Consider the following 24,472-nt stretch of genomic DNA (forward strand, 5'->3'; position numbering starts at 1 on the left):
GGATAAGGAGGGCCGACAGTATTCCTAAAGACCTGAATGTTCATCAGTCCACAGTAAGAGAAATTGTCTACAAATGGAGGAAATTCAGTACAGTTGCTACTCTCCCTAGGAGTGGGCATCCTGCAAAGATCACACTAAGCACAATGTACAATGCTGAAGGAGGTGAAGAAGAACCCAAGGGTGACAGCAAAAGACCTGCAGAAATCTCTAGAACTTGCTAAAGTCTCTGTTCGTGTGTCCACTATAAGAAAAACACTGAACAAGAATGGTGTTCGTGGAAGGACATCACAAAGGAAACTACTGCTCGCCAAAACACGTTCCTGCATGTCTCATGGTTGCAAAAGACCACCTGGATGTTCTACAACATTTCTGGGATAATGTTCAATGGATAGATGAGACAAAAGTTGAACTTTTTGGAGGAAAAAGGGCACTGCACACCAACACCAAAATCTCATGCCAACTGTGACACATGGTGGAAGGAGCATCATGGTTTGGGGCTGCTTTGCTACCTCAGGGCCTGGCCAGCTTGCAGTCATTGAGGGAACAATAAATTCAAAAACTGTATCAAGACATTTTATTGGAGAATGTCGGGGTAATGTCTGTCACCTGAAGCTTAATAGAAGTTGGATGATGCAAGAAGACAATGGCCCGAAACACAAAAGTAAATCAGCAACAGAATGGTTTAAAAAGAAGAAAATTTGTATTATGGAATGGCCAAGTCAGTGTCCAGACCTCGGATGCTGTGTCTTGACCTGACAAGTGCTGTTCATGCAAGGTATCCCAGAAATTGTTAAACTGAAACAGGTCTGTACGGAGGAATGGTCTAAATTTCCTCTTTACCATTGTGCAAGTCTAATCAGCAGCTACAAGAAACGTTTGGTGGAGGTTACTGCTGATAAAGGAGGTTCTATCAGTTAATAAATACAAGGGTTCACATACTTTTTCCAGACTGGGCTGTGAACAATTAAACAATGTGTTCAATGAAGACATGAAAAGTACAATTGTTTGTGTGTTGTTAGTTTAGGCAGATTGTGTTTGTATATTATTGTGACTTGGATGATCAGACCACATTTTATGGGTAATTAGTGCAGAAAACCAGGTAATTGCAAAGGGTTCAGAAACTTTTTCTTGCAACTGTATATATAAAATAGTTAAATCAAATATGCAAAAAAAGAGATTTACCTGACAAGTACTTCCTAAAAAGAAAAGGATGTGCACAGAAGATCTTTCAATTTCTGATGATAGATCACCTGTGTGAATTGTTAAGTCTTTCCTTCACTCCACAAATGTTGAGTAGATCCAATATGTTCAGTTTTTATTTCATTGCATCTCCAAGGTTTGTATCATCTGCAAATTTGGAAATAGTGCCCTGTGCACTATCTTCAAATTGTTAATAAATTTAAAAAGCTACATAAAGGCCAGTGTAATGTTTTAGAGTGCCCGCAGTCAGGTTTCAGTTCCTGCCCCTGTCCCCGTGACCACCTGGGTTTCCTTTGGGTGCTCCAGTTTCCTCCCACATTCTGTAGATGCATGGATTAGTAAGGTTTAGTAAATTGTGGGCATGGATGTTGGTGGCGTAAGCATGGTGGGCTTGTGGGCTGCCCCCAGCATGTATTCAGACAGTGTTGATTGTTGACACAAACAATGTATTTCCATTTGGTTTTATGTACATGTGACATGAAGCTATTCTTAACCTTGTAATCTTCTTTAGGAACTCGATTGTACTCTTTCCTCCAGGTTAGAGGTTCCCAACCTGGGGTTCCCAACCTCTACTCTGTTAATAGTAGAGGTCCATGGCATAAAAAAGGTTGGGGAAACACAGCTTCTAATACTAAAAACAACTTTTCATTACTACTGTGTATCCAGAGATACCGGCCACGTGACAGATGCACTGCCACCTGGCTGGTCAGAGGACACACCACATGCCAATCAACATTTGGTCCCTCCCAACTAATCAATGCACACCTAAATTATTGGTCACCTTAATTGGATTATCTCGCCCAGCCCCATGATTTAAAAGGTGAGACTTGCCCTTGGCTCGCCCTCTCTTACAGACCACCACATTGGAGGTAAGTGCATTGATTTATGTTTGGGAAGGTCTATCGTTTGTCCTGGTAAGGGAGCCGCAGCTATCCAAGGTCAAGGGGGATAGCTGCTGTAGTGCTTTTCCCTTGTTCTTTGTTTGTGTAACCGTACCCTGTCCCCACACCGCTTCCTGTGTATTGTAGTTGCTTGTGTTGACCCGACTTCCCCTTGTAAATAAATTCCTTATTATTAAAACTGTGTGTGTCCAGGCCTCTACTGTTGAGACTCAGTTATTTTCCATCACAACATACTGTTCCTTGTTACTTAGCCAATTTTCTATCCAAATTCCTACAGTGTTTTTGTTTCAACGGCTTCAATCCAATGGTAAGCCTATATTGTGGTCTCTAATCAAACTTTAACACTGTTAATTAAATCATAATTATTAAAAACGTCTAACTGTGCTTCTAGAGTGGAGTTAGAGGAGTTATGAGAGTTCCAAAACTAAACTGTCCCAGTAAGCCCTGAGAACAGAACACTTGATGGTTCCTTCAACTTTTGAATGTGTCTTTTAAGGCTACATCCACACTAGACCGGATAATTTTGAAAACACTGGTTTCACGTAAAAAACGATAGGCGTCCACAGTATGCGCTTTAAAAAATATCTCTGTCTACATTGAAACGGAGATTTCAGCAAATCTCCTCCTACTGCGCATGCGCAAGACACATCTACTGAAAACAAGTGACGTGTTTGGTGTTGAATGTCGCCGTAAAAGTGCACGTTTGTGTAGTTACAGACTGGAAAACTTAAAACGACGGACAGCTGTTGGCTCTCACGCAGGAGAACTTAAAAGTAAAAAAAAAACAAATACTGGAGCATACGGAGGCAACCGACAGGGAGTTCACGGACAGATTGACCCAGCTGACGATGAACATTGAAAAACTGAATAACTCTGTTGCATTAATAAAGCACGTTTTTAAATGTATAAAACATGTCTGCATCAGTGTTATCTTGTATTTCCATACAATGTTACACATTGTATTGTCAGAGAAGTACTTGCATAAATAGGTAAACCACCTTCATACGAGCAAGGACAGAAAACAGGGCAAAATGTGTACACTTATTTATTCAGTAAGTTATGGGTCAAAGTATTTGGTGAGTACATTTCTAACTCTTCTGGCTTCAGTCTCATTGCCGTCTGTTCTGAAATTGTTGGGTTGCGTTCAAGAAAACAATGAAATAGCACGCTGCCTTCTGACAGCGTTTTCAGAAGTCTCCGGTTACCCCATCCACACTGATCTCCCCGAGCAGCATTTTCAAAAATGCCCACCCTGGAAAGCGTTTCTGAAAACCCTGGTTTCAGGGGAAGAAAATGCCGTTTTAGTGTGGACGGAGGGTAAAAACGAAGAGAAAAAGCTTCGGTTACGGATTTATCCGGCGTAGTGTGGATGTAGCCTAAGACTGAAACAGATGCTTCTGAACGTTGCAGCAGAATGTGCTGATTTACGGTGAGCTCTCAATGGATGTGCTCAGTGGGTGGGAATATAGCCTGAGGAATACTTTGTATTGAAGTAATGGAATGACTTGGTAGGGAAATAGCATTACAAGGAAAATTATCATTGAAAATTTCTAACTGGAAAATAAACGCACACAAAGGTAAAGTTCCATCCCTGCGTCTGTAAACCTGTGACTGTAGACCAGAATCTGCAGTGTTTATGTTGTTAAACATGCATATTGCTGCTGTTCGCATTCCTGGAAAAGGAAGTTTCACTTGAATATCTTACTAGATGCATCACCGATTATCTTGTATTTATGCCTCTCACCTAAATACAAATGTATTTCCTTCAGATATGTTGCTGAACAGTCCACCGTTTTAAATCTCTCACCAGTTAACATTTTCCTCCCCGTCTAAGGTAGAGAGATTTAGCTTATTGAAATCCTTGTTATTCTGAAGCTATCACTGTAATTGCTGTAACATTAACACAATGTTTTCTCCTTCCCAGAGGCTAAATGCTATCGTACATACAGGTGTATGCAAACGATGTAAGGAAGTGTTGGAATGGAAAATAAAATATAGCAAGTATAAGCCACTTAGTCAGCCTCGGAAATGGTAAGTAAAAAGAGTCTTTCTAATAAAACTTTAAAATCTGTGTCAATAAAATCCTCTCCAATTGAGTGGTGCCCTTACCACAGCAAAAGAAGGACCTCTAGGAAACGTGTAACAGTGATTGTTAAACAAATTTTAACATCAAGCCGTGCAGACCAATGTTCAGGCAGGTTGTCAAAAGCTTCATTAAAGAGCAAAGAGGTAAGTCACAGCCATAGAGTAATGCAGCATGGGTACAGTCCCTTACACCCACTGATTCCATGGCAACCATGCTATCTGCACAACTATTCCCAATTTCCTGTGTTTGGCCCATATGAGTGCTGCCTCTGCATGTACCAATCTAAGTACCTCAAGTACCTGCCTCAAACACCTCTTCTGGTAGCTTATTTCATTTAATTGCCACCCTCCAACTGAATGTAAAAGCTGTTCCTTGGGTCCCTTTTTAAAACTTTCCCCTCTCATTCTAACTCTATGCGCTCTAGCTTTGGACTCCCCTACCCTAGGTAAAAGACTATTACCAGGCACCTTATCAATGTCTCTCATAACTTTGAAAAACCTTCTCTAAGATCTCCCCTCAATCTTCTCAATCTGCGAAGAAAGACCCAGCCTCATTAACCTTCCCTTATAACCTGGGCACTCTAGTCCTGACAATATCCTCAAATCTTTGCCACTTAACCCCCATCTGTCTTGTAATAGGGTGGCAAAAACTGGATAATACTCTGAGTGAGTCCTCACCATCGACTTTTACAACTGCAACATGATGCCCGAACTCCTATCATCAGTAACCTGTATGACGCTGCTTTCAATAAATTATGTATTTGTAGTTTAAGGTCCCTCTGTCCCATTCCATTTCCTAGTACCCTACTATTCATAATTGAAGCCCTGCACTGTTTTGACTTTTCCAAATGCATCACCTCCAGTTTCCTAATTTTGTGTCATCTGCAAACTTATTGAAGGAGACTTGTGCATTCACATCCAAATAATTTGTATATAACAGGTGTCCTAACACTGACTCCTGTGGCATTCTGTTAGTTACCAGCCTGCATTCCAAGAAACAATCTTAAATCACCTTCCTCTGCTTCCTACCTACAAGACAATTTTTAATCCTCCTGTCTATCTCTGCTTGGATTCTATAGAACTTAACCTACCATCCCAGCCTACTATGCAGGACCTTATTAAAGGCTTTGCAAAAGTCCACACAGAAAACAGCCACTGCTCTACCCTCACCTATTGGTTCCCCCTCAAAGGAAACTGTCTGTGGTTCATCAAATACAACTTCCCATGCACAAAACCATGCTGATTTCTCCTTGTCAGGCTCTGTTGATTCAATTGTTGGTAAGCTAAAGACCTCAAAATGTCCTCTTGCCCTTCCCTACTACAGACGTCAGGCAGACTGGCCTGTAGTTCTCTGACTTGCCCTTGCTACCCTTCTTAAACAATGGAACAACCTAAGCCACATTCTATTCTTCAGTATATCCTTGGTGGCTGACACTGAAGCAAGCACTTCTGCAGTATCTTAGCCTTAAAGTCCAAGGATGTACTTTGGCCAGGGCCTGGGGATTTATCCACCTTAATGCACTATACATCTACAAATACTTTCTCCCTGTAATGTGAATTCCTCCAAAACATCACCATTTGTTTTCCTTACCTTGAACAACCGTGATTTTCTCCCCTGTAAACACTGAGGAGAATTGGTGAATTTTTAATAAGCATTCTCCCGTGGCTGAAGACATAAGGCCTTGATGATAATCTCCAATGGGACCTCCTCCCTCCCTATCTGCCCTTTTACTCTTAATATAGTTATAGACCCTCTTGAGAGCCTATAGAAACTCTTAACTCTACCTGCCAGATCCATTTCACATCCTCTTTGCCTCCTTGATTTTCCTCTTAATAGTAATCTTAATCTTGTTATATAGTCTTCAAGGGATTCACTTGTCTCCTAAACACAATATATGCCTCTTTTTTTTTTCTTGAACAGAGCCTCACTATCTCTCATCAGGCAAGGCTCCCTAAACTCGCCATGTTTAACCTTTACCATAATAAATGTGTTTCTTGTGGACTCTTGATATAACACTTTTAAAAGCCTCCCACTTGCTGTTCATCCCTTTCTCTTCAAACTTAATTAGAATCAGAATTCTGATATTTCAGAATCCATTTTAATATCACTGGGATATGTTGTGAAATTGCTTTGCACCAGTACATTGCAATACTTGATATAAAAACGGTAAATTATAATAAGATATATTTTATATAGTATGTTAAATAAGAGTACAAAATGAGAGGGGGAAAATACTGAGGTAGTGTTCGTGAGTTCATTGTCCATTTAGAAATTGGATGACGGAGGGGAAGAAGCTGTTCCTGACACATTGAGTGTGTATCTTCAGGTTCCTGTTGCAGAGGGAGGTACAGAGGCTGAGGTTTTGGGGCTTGTTGATTAGAACTGATGTATGATTGTGTTGAATGCTGAGCTGTAATCAATAAGCAGCAGCCTGACATAGGTATTACTGTTGTCCAGGAGTATATGCTGGCAATAGGCAAATTCCAGCAGGTCCACGTCCTTGCTTAGATAGGAGTTAATTGTAACCATGACCAAACTCTCCAATCTCACAAAGCACTTCATCACAGTAGATGTGAATGCCACTGGGCAATAATTGTTATGGAAGCTCAACCTCCTTTTGGGTGCTAATATAATTGTTGTCTTTTTAAAGCTGTTGGGAACCTCCAGCTGCTGCAGTGAGAGGTTGAATATGTCCTTAAATACTTCTGCCAGTTGTCACAGGTTTTCAATGCCCTACCAGGTACACCATCAGGACATGATGCTTTGTGAGGGTTCACCCTCTTGAAAAATGCTCTTGATGTCTGCCTTTGAGACAGAGATCACTGGGTCACTAGATGTGCAGGGATTTGTACAGGTGTAATTTTATTCTCCCTTTCAAAGCATGCATAAAAAGTGTTGAGCTCATCTGGGACTGAAGCATCGCAGTCATTCGTGATGTTAAGTTTCACTTTGTAGAAAGTAATGGCCTGCTGACGTACATTCAGTTCCACCTTGAACTTCAATCGGAATTGGGATTTTTTTGCTTTTAAAATAGCCTTCCGTAGGTCATACTTGGACTTGTTTAGTTGTGGATCACTGATTTTGAATGCCAAAGATCTAGCTCTCAGCAGACAACAAATCTCCTGGGTCATCTCCTTGGTCATGGCTTTTGGCTTGGGTACGTTCTCAAAGGCAAACACTCATCCACACAGGTCTTGATTAAGTCGGTGACGACTGTGGCATATTCATTCAGATTCAACGATGAATCCCCGAATATTGTCCAGTCCAGCAACTTGAAGTAGTCCTGCAAGTCCTGCTCTGCTTCCCTTGACCATACCTTCTTGGTACTCACCATTGGTGTTGCAGTCTATATGCTGGGAGTAGAAGTACAGCTAGACACTTGGACTTTCCAAAGTGAGGCCGTGGCGTGGCACGGTAAGCATTCTAGATGGTGGTATAACAGTGTTCAAGTGTGTTGCCTCCTCTGGTTTCACAGATGATACAATGTTGGTGGTAATTGTTCAAATACTACTTCAAGCTGGCTTGCTTGAAATCCTCTGCAATAATAGGAGAGACATCAGAGAGACTGTTTCATGTCTGATGATTAATATTCTGCTCCTTCGGTGCCTGCCTGACGTTGGCCTAAGGTGAAATGTATAACGCTACTGGATGATGATGGAAAACTCCCTCAGCAGATAAAAATGATGACATTTGACCGCTAGATGTTCCAGGTCGGGTGAGCAGGACTGGGACAGTACCACCACATTTGTGTGCCATATCTTGTACCTTTAAAAGCCTCAACTGACCTGTCTTTACAGTAAACGGTGAAACTATCGGGCTGCAACGCGGCTTTGGAAATGACAGCAGTGACTCTTTGTTCCATGAAATAAAGGACACAGCAGTCCTTGCTGTGCCTCTGTACTGCAATCTTGCTCTGGGGTTTTCAGTTTTATTTCCCAGAGACTCTACAATGTCAGGATAGTCAGCAGTGTTTGGGGGGGGGGGGGGGGGGGGGTGTCTAATGCCTTTGCATTTCAATCATGCCTGTAGATTGGCAACATGCCCACTTCCATTTTCTTAGAGGGGAACTGTACACGTGACCAGAATCTACTATCCGGGATCTGCTTATTTTCAGTATTGATGCATTTTTTTAAAAAAAACAGCATTTTAAAACGATGTTGCTTTCAGAAGTACCCATGGCCGTGACTGGACTTCAGTTGCAGTAGTCCTAAATGGGAATACTTGATGATTCCCGATGGAGCTGCACACAGAGAGTTCCCAGTTGACAGTGCCATCTTCAGCAACCCTATTGAAGGTCTAGTATCACACCCTCTTGATATGGACGGGAAACTTTCATGAACAATGCCGACTTACTCAAAATCAATTTAAACCTTCCCTCTACCAACTCTCCATTATTTTTCTTTCATGCATGTGCCTGTCTAAAAGATTCTTCAATGTCCCTAATGTATCTCCCTCTTCCACCACCTCCAATGTGTTCCATGCACACACCACTCCATTTGTAAAGTAAAAATTCTACTTCCTATACTTCTCTCCAAAAAAGTCTTCATTAGCTAAAAAAATTCCTCCTTAGCTCTGTTCTAAAAGGTTGCCCCTTAATTCAAAGGCTGTGCCCTCTAGAACTGGATACTCCCACCATAGGAAACACCCTCTCTGCATCCACCCTGTGAAGTCCTTTCAAACATCGGTAGGTTTCAGTGAGTTCCCCACGCGTTCTTCTAAATTCCAGTGAGTACAGGCCCAAAGCTGCCAAATACTCCTCGTATGTAAACCCCTTCATTCCTGGAATCATCCTCGTGAACCTCCTCTGGATTCTCTCCAGTGTCAACACATCCTTTCTGAGATTATGGGACTCAAAACTGTTGACAATACTCTAAGTGCAGCCTGACTAATGTCTTATAAAGCCTCTGCATTTTCTTCCTGCTTTTATGTCCTGTTCCCCTTGAAATAAATGGCAACATTGCATTTGCCTTCTTTATCACAGACACAACCTGTAAGTTAACCTTCTGGGAGTCTTGCACAAGGACTCCAAAGTCCTTCTGCACCTCTGACATTTGAACCTTCTCCCCATTTAGATAATGGTCTGCACTATTGTTCCTTTTACCAAACTGCATTATCATACATTTCCCAAGACTGTATTCCATCTGCAGCTTTTTTGCCCATTCTTCCAATTTGTCTAAGCCCTGCTGCAATCGCATTGCTTCCTCAGCGCAACCTAACCCTCTACTTATCTTTGTATCATCTGCAAACTTTGCCAAAAAGCCATCAATTCCATTAACCAAATCATTGACAATCAGTGTGAAAAGTAGCAGTCCCAATACTGACCCCTGAGGAACACCACTAGTCACTGGCAGCCAACCAGAAAAGGATCCTTCTTTTCTCGATCGCTGCCTCCTGCCTGTCAGCCATTCCTTTATCTTTGCCAGTATCTTACCTATAATGCCATTGGATTTTATCTTGTCAAGCAGCCTCATGTGGCACCTTATCAAATGCTGTCTGAAAACCCAAGTAAATGACATCCACTGCCTCTCCTTTGTCCACTCTGCTTGTTACTTCCTGAAAGAACTCTTAACTGATGTGTCAGGCAAGATTTCCCTTCAGACACCATGCTGATTTTTGGCTCATTTTATTATTCGTCCACAAGTACCCTGAAAACTCATCCTTAATAATAGACTTCAACACTTTTTGAACCATTGAGGTTAGGTTATCTGGCCTATAATTTCCTTTCTTTTGCCTTCCTCCCTTCTTAAAGAGTAGAGTGACATTTGCAATCTTCCAGTCCTCTGGGACCATACCAGAATCAAGTGATTCTTGAAATATCATGACCAATGCATCCATTATCTCTTTAGCAACCTCTCCCAGGACTATGGAATGTAGTCCATCTTGTCCACCTTAAGACCTTTCAGTTTTTCCTTTGTAATAGCAATGGCACTCACTCCTGCTCTGTTATGCTCATGGACCTCCTAGAACAGTGCTAGTGTCTTCCACAGTGAAGACAGATGCAAAGTACCCATTAAGTTCATCTACCATTTCTTTGTCCCCCATTACTACCTTGCCAGCATCATTTTTCAGTGGTCCAATATTGAGTCTTGCCTCCCTTTTACTCTTTATAGAACTGAGAAAGCTTTTGGTATCCTCCTTTATATTATTGGCTAGTTTGCTCTCATATTTCATCTTTTCCCTTTATAGCTTTTCTAGTTGCCTTTTGTTGGGTTTTAAAAGCTTCCTAATCATCTAATGTCCCACTCACTTTTGCTACCTTGTATGCCCTTTCCTTGACTTTTATGTAGTCCTTAACTTCTGCCCCTGCCCTTTGAGAACTACTTCTGTGCACCTTGTGAACAATTCCCAGAAACATTAGCCATCTCGTGCTTCTGTTAACTCCCTTTATTTCATTGTGATACTGATACATGTTACTTGTGCTTCTCCCTCTTAAACTGCAGTATGAATTCAATCATATTATGATCACTGCCTCTGAAGGGTTCCTTTACAGTAGCTTCCCAATAAGATCTGGGTTATTACACAAGACAAACTCTTAAGATATCCTTTCCCCAAGTAGGCTCCAGCACAAGCTGCTCTAAAAAGCTATCTCATAGGTATTCAACAAATTTCCTCTCTTGTGATCTGACACCATCTTGATTTCCCCAATCTCTTGCATATTGAAGTCCCCCATTACAATTGTGCCATTAACCTTATATGCCTTTTTCAGCTCCCTTTGCAATTTCAACCCTATATCTTGGCTACTGTTTGGAAGCCTGTATATAGTGGCATGCAAAAGTTTGGGCACCCCGGGTCAAAATTTCTGTTGCTGTGAATAGCTAAGTGAGTTAAAGATGACACATTTCTTTAATATTTTAAGCGATTACTTTTTTATTTTCATCTTTTACAGTTTCAAAATAACAAAAAAGGAAAAGGGCCCAAAGCAAAAGTTTGGGCACCCTGTATGGTCATTACTTAGTAACACCCCCTTTGGCAAGTATCACAGCTTGTAAACGCTTTCTGTAGCCAGCTAAGAGTCTTTCAATTCTTGTTTGGGGGATTTTTGCCCATTCTTCCTTGCAAAAGGCTTCTAGTTCTGTGAGATTCTTGGGCTGTCATGCATGCACTGCTCTTTTGAGGTCTATCCACAGATTTCTGATGATGTTTCAGTCGGGGGACTGAGAGGGCCATGGCAAAACCTTCAGCTTGCACCTCTTGAGGTAGTCCATTGTGGATTTTGAGGTGTGTTTAGGATCACTATCCTGTTGTCAAAGCCATCCTCTTTTCATCTTCAGCTTTTTTATAGTTGGTGTGATGTTTGTTTCCAGAATTTGCTGGTATTTAATTGAATTCATTCTTCCCTCTACTAGTGAAATGTTCCCTGTGCCACTGGCTGCAACACAAGCCCAAAGCATGATCAATCCACCCCCATGCTTAACAGCTGGAGAGGTGTTCTTTTCATGAAATTCTGCACCCTTTTTTCTCCAAACATACCTTTGCTCATTAGGCCAAAAAGTTCTATTTTTAATTTCATCAGTCCACAGGACTTGTTTCCAAAATGCATCAGGCTTGTTTAGATGTTCCTTTGCAAACTTCTGACACTGAATTTTGTGATGAGGACACAGGAAAGGTTTTCTTCTGATGACTCTTCCATGAAGGTCGTATTTGTGCAGGTGTCACTGCACAGTAGAACAGTGCACCACCACTCCAGAGCCTGCTAAATCTTTCTGAAGGTCTTTTGCAGTCAAACGGGTTTTGATTTACCTTTCTAGCAATCCTACAAGCAGTTATCTCGGAAAGTTTTCTTGGTCTTCCAGACCTCAGCTTGACCTCCACTGTTCCTATTAACTGCCATTTCTTAATTACATTATGAACTGAGGAAATGGCCACCTGAAAACACTTTGCTATCTTCTTATAGCCTTCTCCTGCTTTGTGGGCATCATTTATTTTAATTTTCAGAGTGCTAGGCAGCTGCTTAGAGGAGCCCATGGCTGCTGATTGTTGGGACAAGGTTTGAGGAGTCAGGGTATTTATAAAGCTTTGAAATTTGCATCACCTGGCCTTTCCTAATGATGACTGTGAACAGGCCATAGCCCTAACAAGCTAATTAAGGTCTGAGACCTTGGTAAAAGTTATCTGAGAGCTCAGATCTCTTGGGATGCCCAAACTTTTGCATGGTTCTCCTTTCCTTTTTTTCATTCTAAAATTGTACAAAACAAAAATGATACACTAATCTTGCTTAAAATGTTGAAAAGAATGTTTCAACTATAACTTTATGACTTTTGGAGATCAGTTCATCTTCTACTCACTTAACTATTCACAGCAACAGAAATTTTGACCGGGGTGCCCAAACTTTTGCATGCCACTGTATATTTCCCATAATGTTTACTTACCCTTGCAGTTTCTTAACTGTACCCATAAAGATTCAACATTCTCTGACCATATATCACCTCTTTCTAAAGATGAAATTCCATACCCACGGAACCACACTACTGCCTATGCCTTCCAGCCTGTCCTTTTGATACAAAGGATATCCTTTGATATTAAGCTCCCAGCTTAATGGCCTTCTCTCAGCCATGACTCAGTGATGCCCACTACATAGTGATCCTAAGTAGAACTTTGGAATGATCAGTAGAGAAAATGATTTTCACATGAAACTTAATACAGTACAGAAGTAGTCTCTTTGGCCCACGCTGTTGTGCCAAATTAATTAAGCTAATGACACCAAATCTCTTCGATGCTCACTCATGAGGAGTGTGAAAGAGTTGGCCTGGATGAGTTCAGCACCAAAAATGCTCTAGAAATTCAAATATCCAAGTAGTCTGTTCTGTTGGTACCCCATCCATTACCCTAAATTTTTGGAGACAGAGTGCAGATGCTGGAATTGGAATAACAAATGATCTGCTAGAGGAACTCAGTGGGTCAAATGGCAACTGGGAGTACAAAGGAATTTAAAGACTCTTGATAAAAATGTGGCTGGAGGGCAGTAGAAACCACTGGGGTGGGTGGGAAAGGAAGAAAGATCTCATAAAGCTCTGGTCAAAGAGGAGCCAGTCTTGATAAAAATGTGGTTGAAGAGCTGGAAAGCAGTAGACAACACGAGCCATAATTCAGGGCTTTGACCTGGAGTGTCAACAATTCCTTTGTGTACAGGAGCTGTTTGACCCACTAGGTTCCTCCAGCAAGTTGGTGTTTACCCAAAACGTCAGTTCCCTCCACCATTGGCTTTCTGAATCTGCAATGTGTGCCATTTACAAAATGTACTTAAGCAGCTCAGCAAGCCTCCCTCAACAGCTCTCGTCAAAGGATAAATAAGAACATAACCATCTCACAAGCTCCACATTATTTTGCCTGGGAAATCATTGGATCAGAATTCTGAAACTTCTTGCCCAACAGCATCTTCCTCAAGTGGACAACCACAGGTTCACTGTGGTGCTCACAGACATGTCTAGCAAAGACAACATGCTGGTCTTTCGTACAAAACTTGCACCACATTAGTGAATATAATGACAACCTCTCCAAGCACATTTTGAATTTGGTAACCAACGGCAGAAGCTGAGTGAGAGACAGTTCAACTGGGTTTTCATGAGTGGGGGGTAGCAAGATAATGAGTAAATCTTTCACAATTAGAGTTTTCTGTTATTTGTGTACATTTTGAAATGCGGCCATCAAGGTGTTTTAAGAGGAAGCTTGATAAACGAAAGTGAGAAAGCGACTCCATGGAACATAGATTGAGAGGAGATTTGAGGTGTCTAGATAGAGTAAATGCAAGCAGGCGTTTTTTACTGAGGTTGGGTGGAATTTCAGCTAGAGGTCATGGGTTAAGAGAGGAAGATGAAAAGTTTGAGGGGAACATGAGGGGAAACCACTTCATTTCAGAGGGTCGTGAGTGTGGAGTGAGCTGCCAGCACTAGAGGTGCACATGAGCTCGATTTCAGTGTTTAAAGGAAGTTTGGATAGGTACATGGATGGTAGAGGTATGGAGGGCTATAGTCCCAGTGCACATTGATGCAATAGGCAGCTTAAATGGCTCGAAGTTGATGTACATAGTTGAGAGAATGCTGGGAAATGAGGGATTGATGGGATAGTTGTACTGGAATGCAGCATGGACCTGTTCCTGTGTCATGATAGGTAAATAAAGAATACTGAGACACAAAGCAATGCAAAGCTTTGATGCCAAGAAAGATGGCAGCACGACACAGCTTGCAGTGGCCACTCCGGAGCTGATGTCTGTTATTTGTTAAGCGGGGTGCCGTGCACAATCTTAATCTGATTAAAAACAGACGTGGGAGCACGGAGGAACATCTGGAAATCTCCAAGAAGGCCTTCTTCGTTGCTGCTGCTGCTGTGAGGTCCGGGTCTCTGCTGAGAAGAACAGGCTCCCAGTCCTCGGGGTCGCGTTGGCGGGGGCGTCTTAATGCGGCTAAAGGATGGTGCTCGGTGAGGCTGTGCCAGAGGGGATGGTCGGAGGTTCGACGGACTTGGACTTTGCTGCGGTTGGTGTGCTTTCACTATCTGCTGCGTCTGTGAGGCTGAGTCCAGCGGCGCCTTGGAAGTCCATAGTGGGGGTATTCCCTTCTGCCGCCGGTGTGGAATGATGAGTCTATCGGGACCCTGAGAACTTGTGGAAACTGTGTGGTGGTTTCTTTCGAACTTAGTCTTTTAACATCTTTGGACTATTTTTACTGTGCCCATGGTCTTTTTTTTTATCAATTATGGTATTGTCTTCACTGTTGTAACTATATGTTAACTATAACTATATGTAACTATGTGGTTTTGTGTAGGTCTTGTAGCTTTAGTTTTTGGTTTGTTGGGTGGTAGAGTTGGTCTCCTGACTTGGTGTGTCTGGGTAGTCTTGTTTTGTCTGGTGGATTTGGAGCTCCTTTCCGGGGAACGCGCTAAGATGGCAGCGTGATATTAATACGCAGCAGCCTCTCCGGACTCTGGATTGGGGATTGCCAAACGTTATGTGGATTTTCTGGTGTAGTCTGTTTTGTCATGTGCTTTTGTGATATCATTCTGGAGGAACGTTGTGCCATTTTTTAACTGCATTGCATTTGTGGTTTCTAAATGACAATAAACTGAAATTCAATTCAATTCAATGAAGAGGAATAGGTGATAGCTAAACTGGAGCATAAACACCGGAATGATCCCAGGAATGAAACACATGTGGTGCATTTGATCTCTCTGGGCCTGTACTCAGTGAAGTTCAGAAGAGTGGGGGGAGGGGTGGTCTCATTGAAACTACCGAATACTGAAAGTCCTGGATAGAGTGAATGTGAAGAGAATGTTTCCATTGGTCCAGAATCCGAGGGCACAGCGTCAGAAGAAGGAGACATTCTTTTAAACTGAGGAAGAATATCTTCAACCAGAGAATGGTGAAACTGGAAATTATTATTCCCAGGGGTCCGTGTAAGCCAAGTCATTGGGTGTATTTACGACAGAAGTTGAAAGGATCTTTTTGATTGATAATTGGTTAGGGGTTACAGGGAGAAGGTGTGAATGGAGTTCACAGAAAAATCAGCCCTGGTTGAATGGCAGAGCGGAGTTGATAGGCTGAATGACCTAATTCTGCTCCTTTAATTTATGTAATTGATAGGTGGGGCAAATGACCTGTGTTTTACTTTGAAGGATTATCCAGGATTTCATAATACCTCCATAGTGTGGTGCATTCTGATCAGGGTTATAAATCCATTCTTCCACAATCTCAGCAAATAAATTCAAAGTTGATGCCACAAAGTATTTTCCTCTTACTGCACCTCCCCTACTGAAGAACTGCTGGCAAATCTTAGAATGGTGTATCCTTGGGAAATGAACTTCATTAAGCTTGCTGTGAACCCTCCATTGTTACTTCTTTGTGTCCATGAATAGACTTTAAATGTGATTCAAATTCTTCTTGCGCTTAAGCAAGGTTGCCAGTGGCTTGGCAGTCTTGATCGAGCAAGTGTTTAATTGTATAGTGTAGAATGCCTTTCTTGCCTCATGAAAAACTGAACCAAATTCCAGCTTCTCTCAAAAGAAAATAAACTTGTAAAGCTCAGTAATGCTCCCAGCTGGAGAGGGAGGATGGAAGGCAAAGAAAAGATTGCTTGAAGAATAACATTGAAATTCACAATCAGTGCGAGGGGTATGAAGTAGATGCAATGCCTGTCAAGTGAGGTGGGGGAGGGGAAGGAGACATTCTGCAGCTAGACATTTCTCATAGAGCATTGGACAGGAACAGAAGCTGTGACCCACGATGCCTGTGCTGACCATAATCTCAAATTGTATTAAACCTACCTGCGTGTACAAATTCATATTCCTCCATTCCCTGTGCTAATCTGCCTCACTGAATATCCCTCATGATCCACTGTCATATCTGCTTTCACTATTGCACATTCCAGGCACCCACCGCTATTTCTGGTGGTGGGGGGAAAAGCCTTGCACATTGCCTTTAAACATTCCTCCTCCCACCTTAAAGCAATGTCTCTGGTATCTGGAAATCAGATTCCTGCTGTCTATGCTTCTTATGTTTTTGTAAACCTCTATCAGTTCTCCTCTCAGCTTCTAACACCCCAGAGAAGACAAGTTTATCCAATCTTATAAGTAATGCTTTCTAATCCACACAGCATTCTCGATAGACATTTTCTGCACCCTTCCTGCAATGGGGCAGCCTGAACTGTACACAATGTGCAGAGTGGTGTTCATTCGCTAAACAATTATTTCTTTTTTTTGGGTTGAACACTATGAAATGTAACCCAGAACATTTTGGGCTTACAAGATCAGTAGAGACCAGAAAGAGAAAGATGTGAACAATGTCTTTTGAAGGTGATTCTTTTAATCAGTCTTAAACCAAGCTCATCATAGTTACAATCAGTAACCATTAAAAAGGTTAAGCAGTGACCTACTGCAGTTTATGGACCATATACAGTGAGGAAAAGGATGATGGATAATTTCTGCAGCTCAGCAAAACTAAGATTATTCAAGTTGGGTCATTCCCTTTTAAAACATTAAATAATTGCATTAATGTGAAAATTAGGAGGTTTGGAATTCCACCAAGTGACTTGTACCATGGCAAATCAAATGGATTGATCTGTCTCTTTCTTTAATACCTCTTTTAAAAACAAACGCTTGAGCAGCTTGAAATAAAGATCCTACTAAAACACTATTTATAGGCTGAGCCTCTGTTCTTATTTGAAATATTTTCTGGAACCTTTTTATGACTTTCTGATTATTCAAAATCCTTTTTAGTGTTAAATGCCTGCAGAAGACGGTGAAGGATTCGTACCACATTATGTGTAAACCATGTGCCTTCAAACTGGAGCTCTGTGCCAAATGTGGGAAGAAGGAAGAGATTGTGGATCTGTAAGTAGCTTGTGCTGGCTTGTGCAGTTATTTTAAAAAGAGTGGGATTTTGAAATTAACAGCTGTTTTCCTTGATGAACTGGACAGCAAAAGCAAGACTGTATCTCTTACCCATCTCTTGTCCTTCATATCCACATACATGAAAAGTTGCTGAAGTTTTGTTCTGTGCATAAGTTTGGGAAATTAAGGAAATGACAGAGACTTTGAACAAATATTTTGTTTTTCATGATAACAGAGTCTAAAGCATCCAAATAATGATAGATCTTTTATGAAAAGGGGGATTTAAAGCAATTGCTATCTCGGAGGAAGAACTGCAAAGTAATGAGACAAAAGGTTGATAGTTCCTTGGACCTAATGGTTTGCATTCTAAAATGATTATGGCAGATTAATAACAGATGCAGTGGTTGCGCTCAGAGAAATTTCCCAATTTCTGTATAGGCTTCAGTGGATTGGAAAAACCACACAAATATAACAAACATATTCAAGAATGGAAGGAGAAAATTTCTTATTGGGAAGTAGTAGAATCGGAAGAACCGTATTGTTAAGGTCCATAATAGAGCAAGGTGAAGTTATTATTGACAAATTTAGAGTTCTTTAGTTTTGTGACTAGTAGAGTGGATATAAGGGAACCAGCTGATATTGTACATTTGGATTTCTGAAAGGAACTTGATAATAAAGACATTTAACATGATATCTTATCTATTATTTATTCGAGAGATGTGAGCTCAGTTTGAGCTGCTGCAGTCCTTGAGATGTGGAGGGTGTTACAGGATTTTGACCCAGTGACAGTGAGCGACTAGTGATATATTTCTAAATCCAATTAATCCGTGGCTTGGGGGACACGTTTTGAGTGGTTCTCTTCCCATGCTTTTGTTGTCTTTGTCCTTCTAGTTGTTGTAGGTCATGAAATGCTATTGCTGCTCAAAATTTGTACTTTCCTCCCCTTCTGGTTTCCTTCCATATCCCAAAGATGTTCCAGTTAGTAGACTAATTCATCATTGTAACTTGTCCTGTGATTGGATTATGGTTAAGTAGGTGAGTTGCTGGGCCAGAAGGACCCATCTCTGCTGTATCTCTAAATGATTGTCTCTGAAAGGTCGTGGAAGGTGCTGTCCAAGAAATCTGGATGACTTCCTGAAGTCCACTCTCTGGTTAGAGAAAACGGCAACTGCTGAGCATCAGCAAGTGAAATGAGTGAATGATTATAGATGGATTGCTGTGCCCTGTATAGTGTCGAGCTCATTGAGTGTTATTCAAGCTGCACTTGTCCAGGTTACGGCGACAGATTGGTTAACTGACAAAGTTGAAAAGCATTTTTGGGTTAGTGAGCTGTAGCGGAGTGTCACGGGGATCTGTGCTCTCTGTTCATGTTTCCACTCATGAAGCTTAAGGAGTTGCCCATTAAGATGAAGGTGAAAAGGAATTTCTGCTCCAAGACACAAAATGTATGGAATTCTTTACCTGGAGAACACTGGATAGTGTCACTAAGTATATTCATGGGTAAGCTAGGTGATTGGACCATGGGCTAATCGAAGATTATTTTAAAATGAGCAGGAAAATGCAGCTCATCTCTTGACTGGATCAGTCGTCATCTTATTGAATGTCAGAACAGACTCCTGCTCCATTTAATTATGAGCCAGCCACTGCTTTGTTGGTGAAATCGTGGACAGGTCAATCTGAGACTTTTTTCATGAAACACATTAAGAAGATGAGAAAAATACTCGGCCCCTGAAGTTTTTTCCACCATTCAATGACATCACAGCAGACCATCCACAAGGATATAAATCTTAAGAAATATTAGTTAATCTATCCTTTCAATTCTTTTCAAAAAGCCACTCAAAGCTACAGTGATGCTAGAAAGTTTATGAATCCTGTATTTTCTCTATTTATGCATAAATATGAACTAAAATGTAATCAGATTTTTTGTAAGTCCTAAAACTAGATAAAGAGAACCCAATTAAATAAATAACACAAAAACATTATAATTGTTTGTTTATTTAAGGGAAAATGAACCAATATTACATGTATTTGTTTTCAGTAACTGGTATGACCTCCCCCTTGTATAGCAATAATTTCAACGAAATGTTTACAGTAACTGTTGATCGGTCTTACACCATCAGCTTGGAGGAATTTTAGGCCATTCCTGTGTGTGTGGACAAACCACACACAATTGTCTTGTTACATTATCCAATTTCTGTTAAGCTTCAGGTAATGGACTGCTATCCTGACATTCTCCTGTAAAATGTCTTGATAAAATTTTGAATTCATTGTTCCCTTTACGATTGCAAGCTGTCCAGGCCCTGAGGCAGCAAAGCAGCTCCAAACCATGATGCTTCTTCCACCATGCTTCACAGTTGGAATGAGGTTTTGGTGTTGGTGTGCAGTGTCCTTTTCCTCCGAACATAGCATTGCACATTTCTGTCAAAGTGTTCAACTTTTTTCTCATCAGTCCACAGAACATTGTCCCAGAAGTGTTGTAGAACATCCAGGTCATCTTTAGTAAACTTGATACGTGCAGCAGTGTTTTTCTGGAGAGCAGTGGTTTCCTCCGTGGTGTCCGTCCATGAATACTGTTCTTGTTCAGTGTTTTTTTTTAATATAGTGGATACATGAAGAGACGTATAGTGAGTTCTAGAGATTTCTACAGGTCTTTTGCTTTACCCTTTGGTTCTTTCTCACCTCCTTCAGCATCTCACGTGGTGCTCTTGGTGTGATCTTTGCAGGATACCCACTCCTAGGGCGAGTAGCAACAGTACTGAGTTTCCTCCATTTGTAGACAATTTCTCTTGCTGTGGACTGATGAACACTCAGGTCTTTAAAAAATGCTTTTGATGCCTTTTACAGCTTCATTCATCTCTACAATTCTTCTAAAGTCCTCTGAAAGTTGTTTTGTTCAAGGTATGGTATGCATAAACAGATTTTTCTTCATAAGAGCAGGTTCTATCAGTAATTTGACTTTGTGTGTCTTTTTTGATAGGGTAGGTCACCTCAACCCACCCCACCTCCTATCTCATCTCATTGATTGGAACACCTGACTGCAAATAGCTTTTGTAGAAGGCGCTACCCCAGAGGTTCAGATTTTTCTAATAAATACATGTAATATTGGATCATTTTCTCAATAAATAAATGATCAAGTATTATGTTTTTTGTTATTTAATTGAATCTCTTTATCTAGTTTTAGGACTTGTGTGAAGATCTGATCACATTTTAGGTTATATTTATATAGAAATAGAGAAAATTCTACAGAGTTCACAAACTTCCTAGCACATCTAATTGTCTAACCAGATTATTTTAATGTAATCTATCTTGACCCTTGGATTCATGTGAATATTCTGTCGTCTGCACTTGTTCCTTAAGGTGCAGGCCCAGAGCAGTTTGTTCTACAAGGAACTAGGTCTGAATTAATAAGAGTTAGTTGCCATGGTCCAGATTAACTGACTTCATTGTTACAATTTGCTTTTATTCCAGTTGGGAACTCAGCAGAAACCTTTACCTGGAGAATGTGGAACTTGCACTAATATAAGTCCTTCTGTAGCCTCCTTATTTCCTCAGAACTACCTGCCCCTTCACCTATCTTTGTGTTCATGAACTTTGCAACAAAGCTATCAGTTCTGCCATTCAGGTCATTGAAACATAGAAAACCTACAGCACAATACAGGCCCTTCGGCCCACAAAGTTGTGCCGAACATGTCCCTACCTTAGAAATTACTAGGCTTACCTATAGCCCTCTGTTTTTCTAAGCTCCACGTACCCATCCAAAAGTGTCTTAAAAGACCCTATCGTATCCGCCTCCACCACAGTTGCTGGCAGCCCATTCCATGCACTCACCACTCTCTGAGTAAAAAAAAAACTTACCCCAACATCTCCTCTGTACCTACTCCCCAGCACCTTAAACCTGTGTCCTCTTGTGGCGACCATTTCAGCCCTGGGAAAAAGCCTCTGACTATCCACATGATCAATACCTCTAGCCATGCTAGAATATTGCCATGAGCACTTAACTTGTTAAACAGCCTCACGTGTGGAACATCAACTAATTCTCCTTTGTCTATCCTGCTTGTCATTTCTTCAGAGATTTCCAACAGATTTGTCAGGCAAGATTTTCTGTTGAAGAAATCATGCTGATTATGGCGTATTTTATCACGTCCCTCCAAGTACTCCGAAACTACATCATTAACAATCGACTCCAACCACTTAACATCTTCCCCACCACTGAGGTCAGACTAACTGGCCTATACTTTTGTCTGTCTCTTTCCTGCTTGAAGAGTGGAATGACATTTGCAATTTTCCAGTCTTCTGGAACCATTCCAGAATCAAGTGATTCTTTAAAGTTCATTACTAATGCCTCCACAATCTCTTCACCCGCCTCTGTCAGAACCCTGGGGAGTACACCATCTGGTTCAGATGACTTACCTACCTTCAGACCTTTCAGCTTCCCTGGAACCTTCTAGCTATTGATGGCAACTTCATACACTTCTGACCCCTGACTCTCTGGAACTTCCACCATAGTTCTAATGTCTTCCACGGTGAAGGCTGATGCAAAATACTTATTCAGTTCATCTGCCATTTCCTTGTCCCCCATTACTACCTCTCCAGCATAGTTTTCCAGCAGTCTGATATCCACTCTCACCTCTCTTTTACACTTTATTTATCTGAAGGAACTTTTGATATCCTCTTTAATATTATTGGCTAGTTTACCTTATTCCATCTGTTCCTTAAAGCCTTTTTAGTTGCATTCTGTTGGTTTTGAAAAGCTTCCCAATCCTCTGATTTTCCTCTGATTTTTGCTCTATAATATGCCCTCTCTTTGGCTTTTATGTTGGTTTTGTCTTCTGGTGTTAGCCACGATTATGTTATTTTGCCAGCTGCTTCTTTGGGGTGTATATATCCTGTGCCTTCCGAATTGCTTCCAGAAATTCCAGTCATCTCTGCTGGTGTTCTTTTCCAATCAATTTTAGCCAACTCCTCCCTCGTGCCTCTTTAATTCCCTTTACTCCATTGTAATACTGATACACATGACTTTAGCTTCTCCTTCTCAAATCTCAGGGTGAATTCGATCACATTATGATCACTTGCCCCTAAGGGTTTTTTTTAACCTTAAACTCAAATTAATTCTGGTTCATTACACAACACCCAATCCAGAGTAGCTGATCCCCTATCGGGCTCAACCACAAGCTACTCCAAAAAGCATTCTAGAAATTTCCCCTCCTGGGATCCAGCAGCAACCTAATTTTCCCAATCTATCTGCATATTGAAATCCCCCATGGCTATTTGTAACATTGCTCTATCTCCCTTTGTAATTTGTAGACAATATCCTTACTACTATTTGGGGCATCTGTATACAACTCCCATTAGGGTCTTTTTACCCTTGCAGTTCAGTAGCTACATTACAACGATTCAACACCTGTGCCACTTTTCATTTTTTACCATCAGAGCCACGCCACCCCTTTGCCTACCTGCCTGCCCTTCTACAGTGTGTATCCTTGGACGTTAAGCTCCCAGTTTAACAATAAACTGTCATCTGGTGGATAGGACATCTCTCCACCTCAGATCTTTAAGGCAAAGCCAGCTTGATAGTATTCCACTAGTTTTCTGGTCCTTTCTGATCGACTCAATCCAGGAACACCAGGATTGAGTGTTGGTCCAGATTCATTTCTTTCCTCTGGGGATTCTGCTTAGATAGGTTGCAGGGCCAATCCATCTTGTTCACTAGCATGTTCTGGAACGAGGGGTTCACTTGGCTGTCCCTGATGTGGTTTGGATGCCAATGGCATACGCTGCCATCCTCAAGCACTGAAGAAACTTGTAGGCACTCTTTCACCACAGCTTTACTTTCATCCACCTTTGCCTCTCCGGGTTCAGGTGAGCATAAACTAGGGGCAGGTGTAGCACTTGCTCCGCTTGCAAGGATATGTGTCAGGAGGGAGATCAGTGGGAGGGACGAACAGACAAGGGAGTCGCGATCCCTGCGGAAAGCAGTAAGTGGTGGGGGGGAGGAGGGGGGAATGATGTGCTTGGTGGTGGGATCCTGCTGGAGATGGCGGGTATTATGGAGAATTATGTGCTGGGCGCGGAGACTGGTGGGGTGGTAGGTGAGGACAAGAGGAACCCTATCCCTGGTGGGGTGGTGGGAGGATGGAGTGAGGGAAGATGTGTGTGAAATGGAAAGATGCATTTGAGGGCAGCATTGATGGTGAAGGAAGGGAAGCCACTTTCTTTGAAGAAGGAGGACATCTTGGTTCTGGAATGAAAAGCCTCATCCTGAAAGCAGATCTGGTGAATACCAAGGAATTGAGAGAAGGAGATGGTGTTTTTACAAGTAACAGGGAGGGATGAGGTATAATTCAGGTGTGAGAGTCGGTGAGTTTATTGTAGACATCAGTGGATAAGCTGTCTCGAGAGATAGAAACAGACCAATTGAGAAAGGGAAGGGAGGTGTTGAAAATGGACCAGGTAATTTTGATGGCAGGATGGAAGTTGGAGACAAGGTGGACGAGCTCCACATGGGTGCAGGAAGCAGTACCAATACAGTCATTGATGAAGCATGGGAATAGTTGGGGAGTGACACCAGTGTAGGCTTGGAACATAGACTGTTCCATGCAGCCAACAAAAAGGCAGTCATAGCTGGGACCCATGCGAGTACCCATGGCTACCCCTTTTGTTTGAAGGAAGTGGGAGGAGCCGAGGGAGAAATTGAGAGTGAGAACAAGTTCTGCCAGATGGAGGAGAGTGGTGGTGGAGGGGAACTGGGTGGGTCTGACGTCCAGAAAGAAATCAAGAGCTTTGAGGCCTTCCTGGTGGGGGGTGGAAGTGTAAAGGCAGTGAACATCCATAATAAAAATAAGATTCTCAGAGCCAGGGATTTGAAATCATTGAAATGATTAAGAGTGTGCAAAGTGTCACGAATGTAGGTAGGAAGGGGCTGAACTGGGGGGATAAAACTGAGTTGAGATATGCAGATATAAGT

General features: G+C 41.6%; 1 protein-coding gene across 1 annotated transcript in view; it reads left to right on the plus strand.

Moving 5' to 3' along the window:
• Positions 1-24,472, plus strand: part of c6h9orf85 (chromosome 6 C9orf85 homolog) — a 38,768-nt gene that overhangs the window by 3,940 nt on the left and 10,356 nt on the right. Inside the window, exons 2-3 of the mRNA XM_073048547.1 lie at positions 4,027-4,133; positions 17,395-17,508. Of these exons, the coding sequence (XP_072904648.1) occupies positions 4,027-4,133; positions 17,395-17,508 (221 nt within the window). The remainder of the gene's footprint in view (positions 1-4,026; positions 4,134-17,394; positions 17,509-24,472) is intronic.

The sequence above is a fragment of the Hemitrygon akajei genome, chromosome 6 (assembly GCF_048418815.1).
Source record: "Hemitrygon akajei chromosome 6, sHemAka1.3, whole genome shotgun sequence".
Taxonomy (NCBI): domain Eukaryota; kingdom Metazoa; phylum Chordata; class Chondrichthyes; order Myliobatiformes; family Dasyatidae; genus Hemitrygon; species Hemitrygon akajei.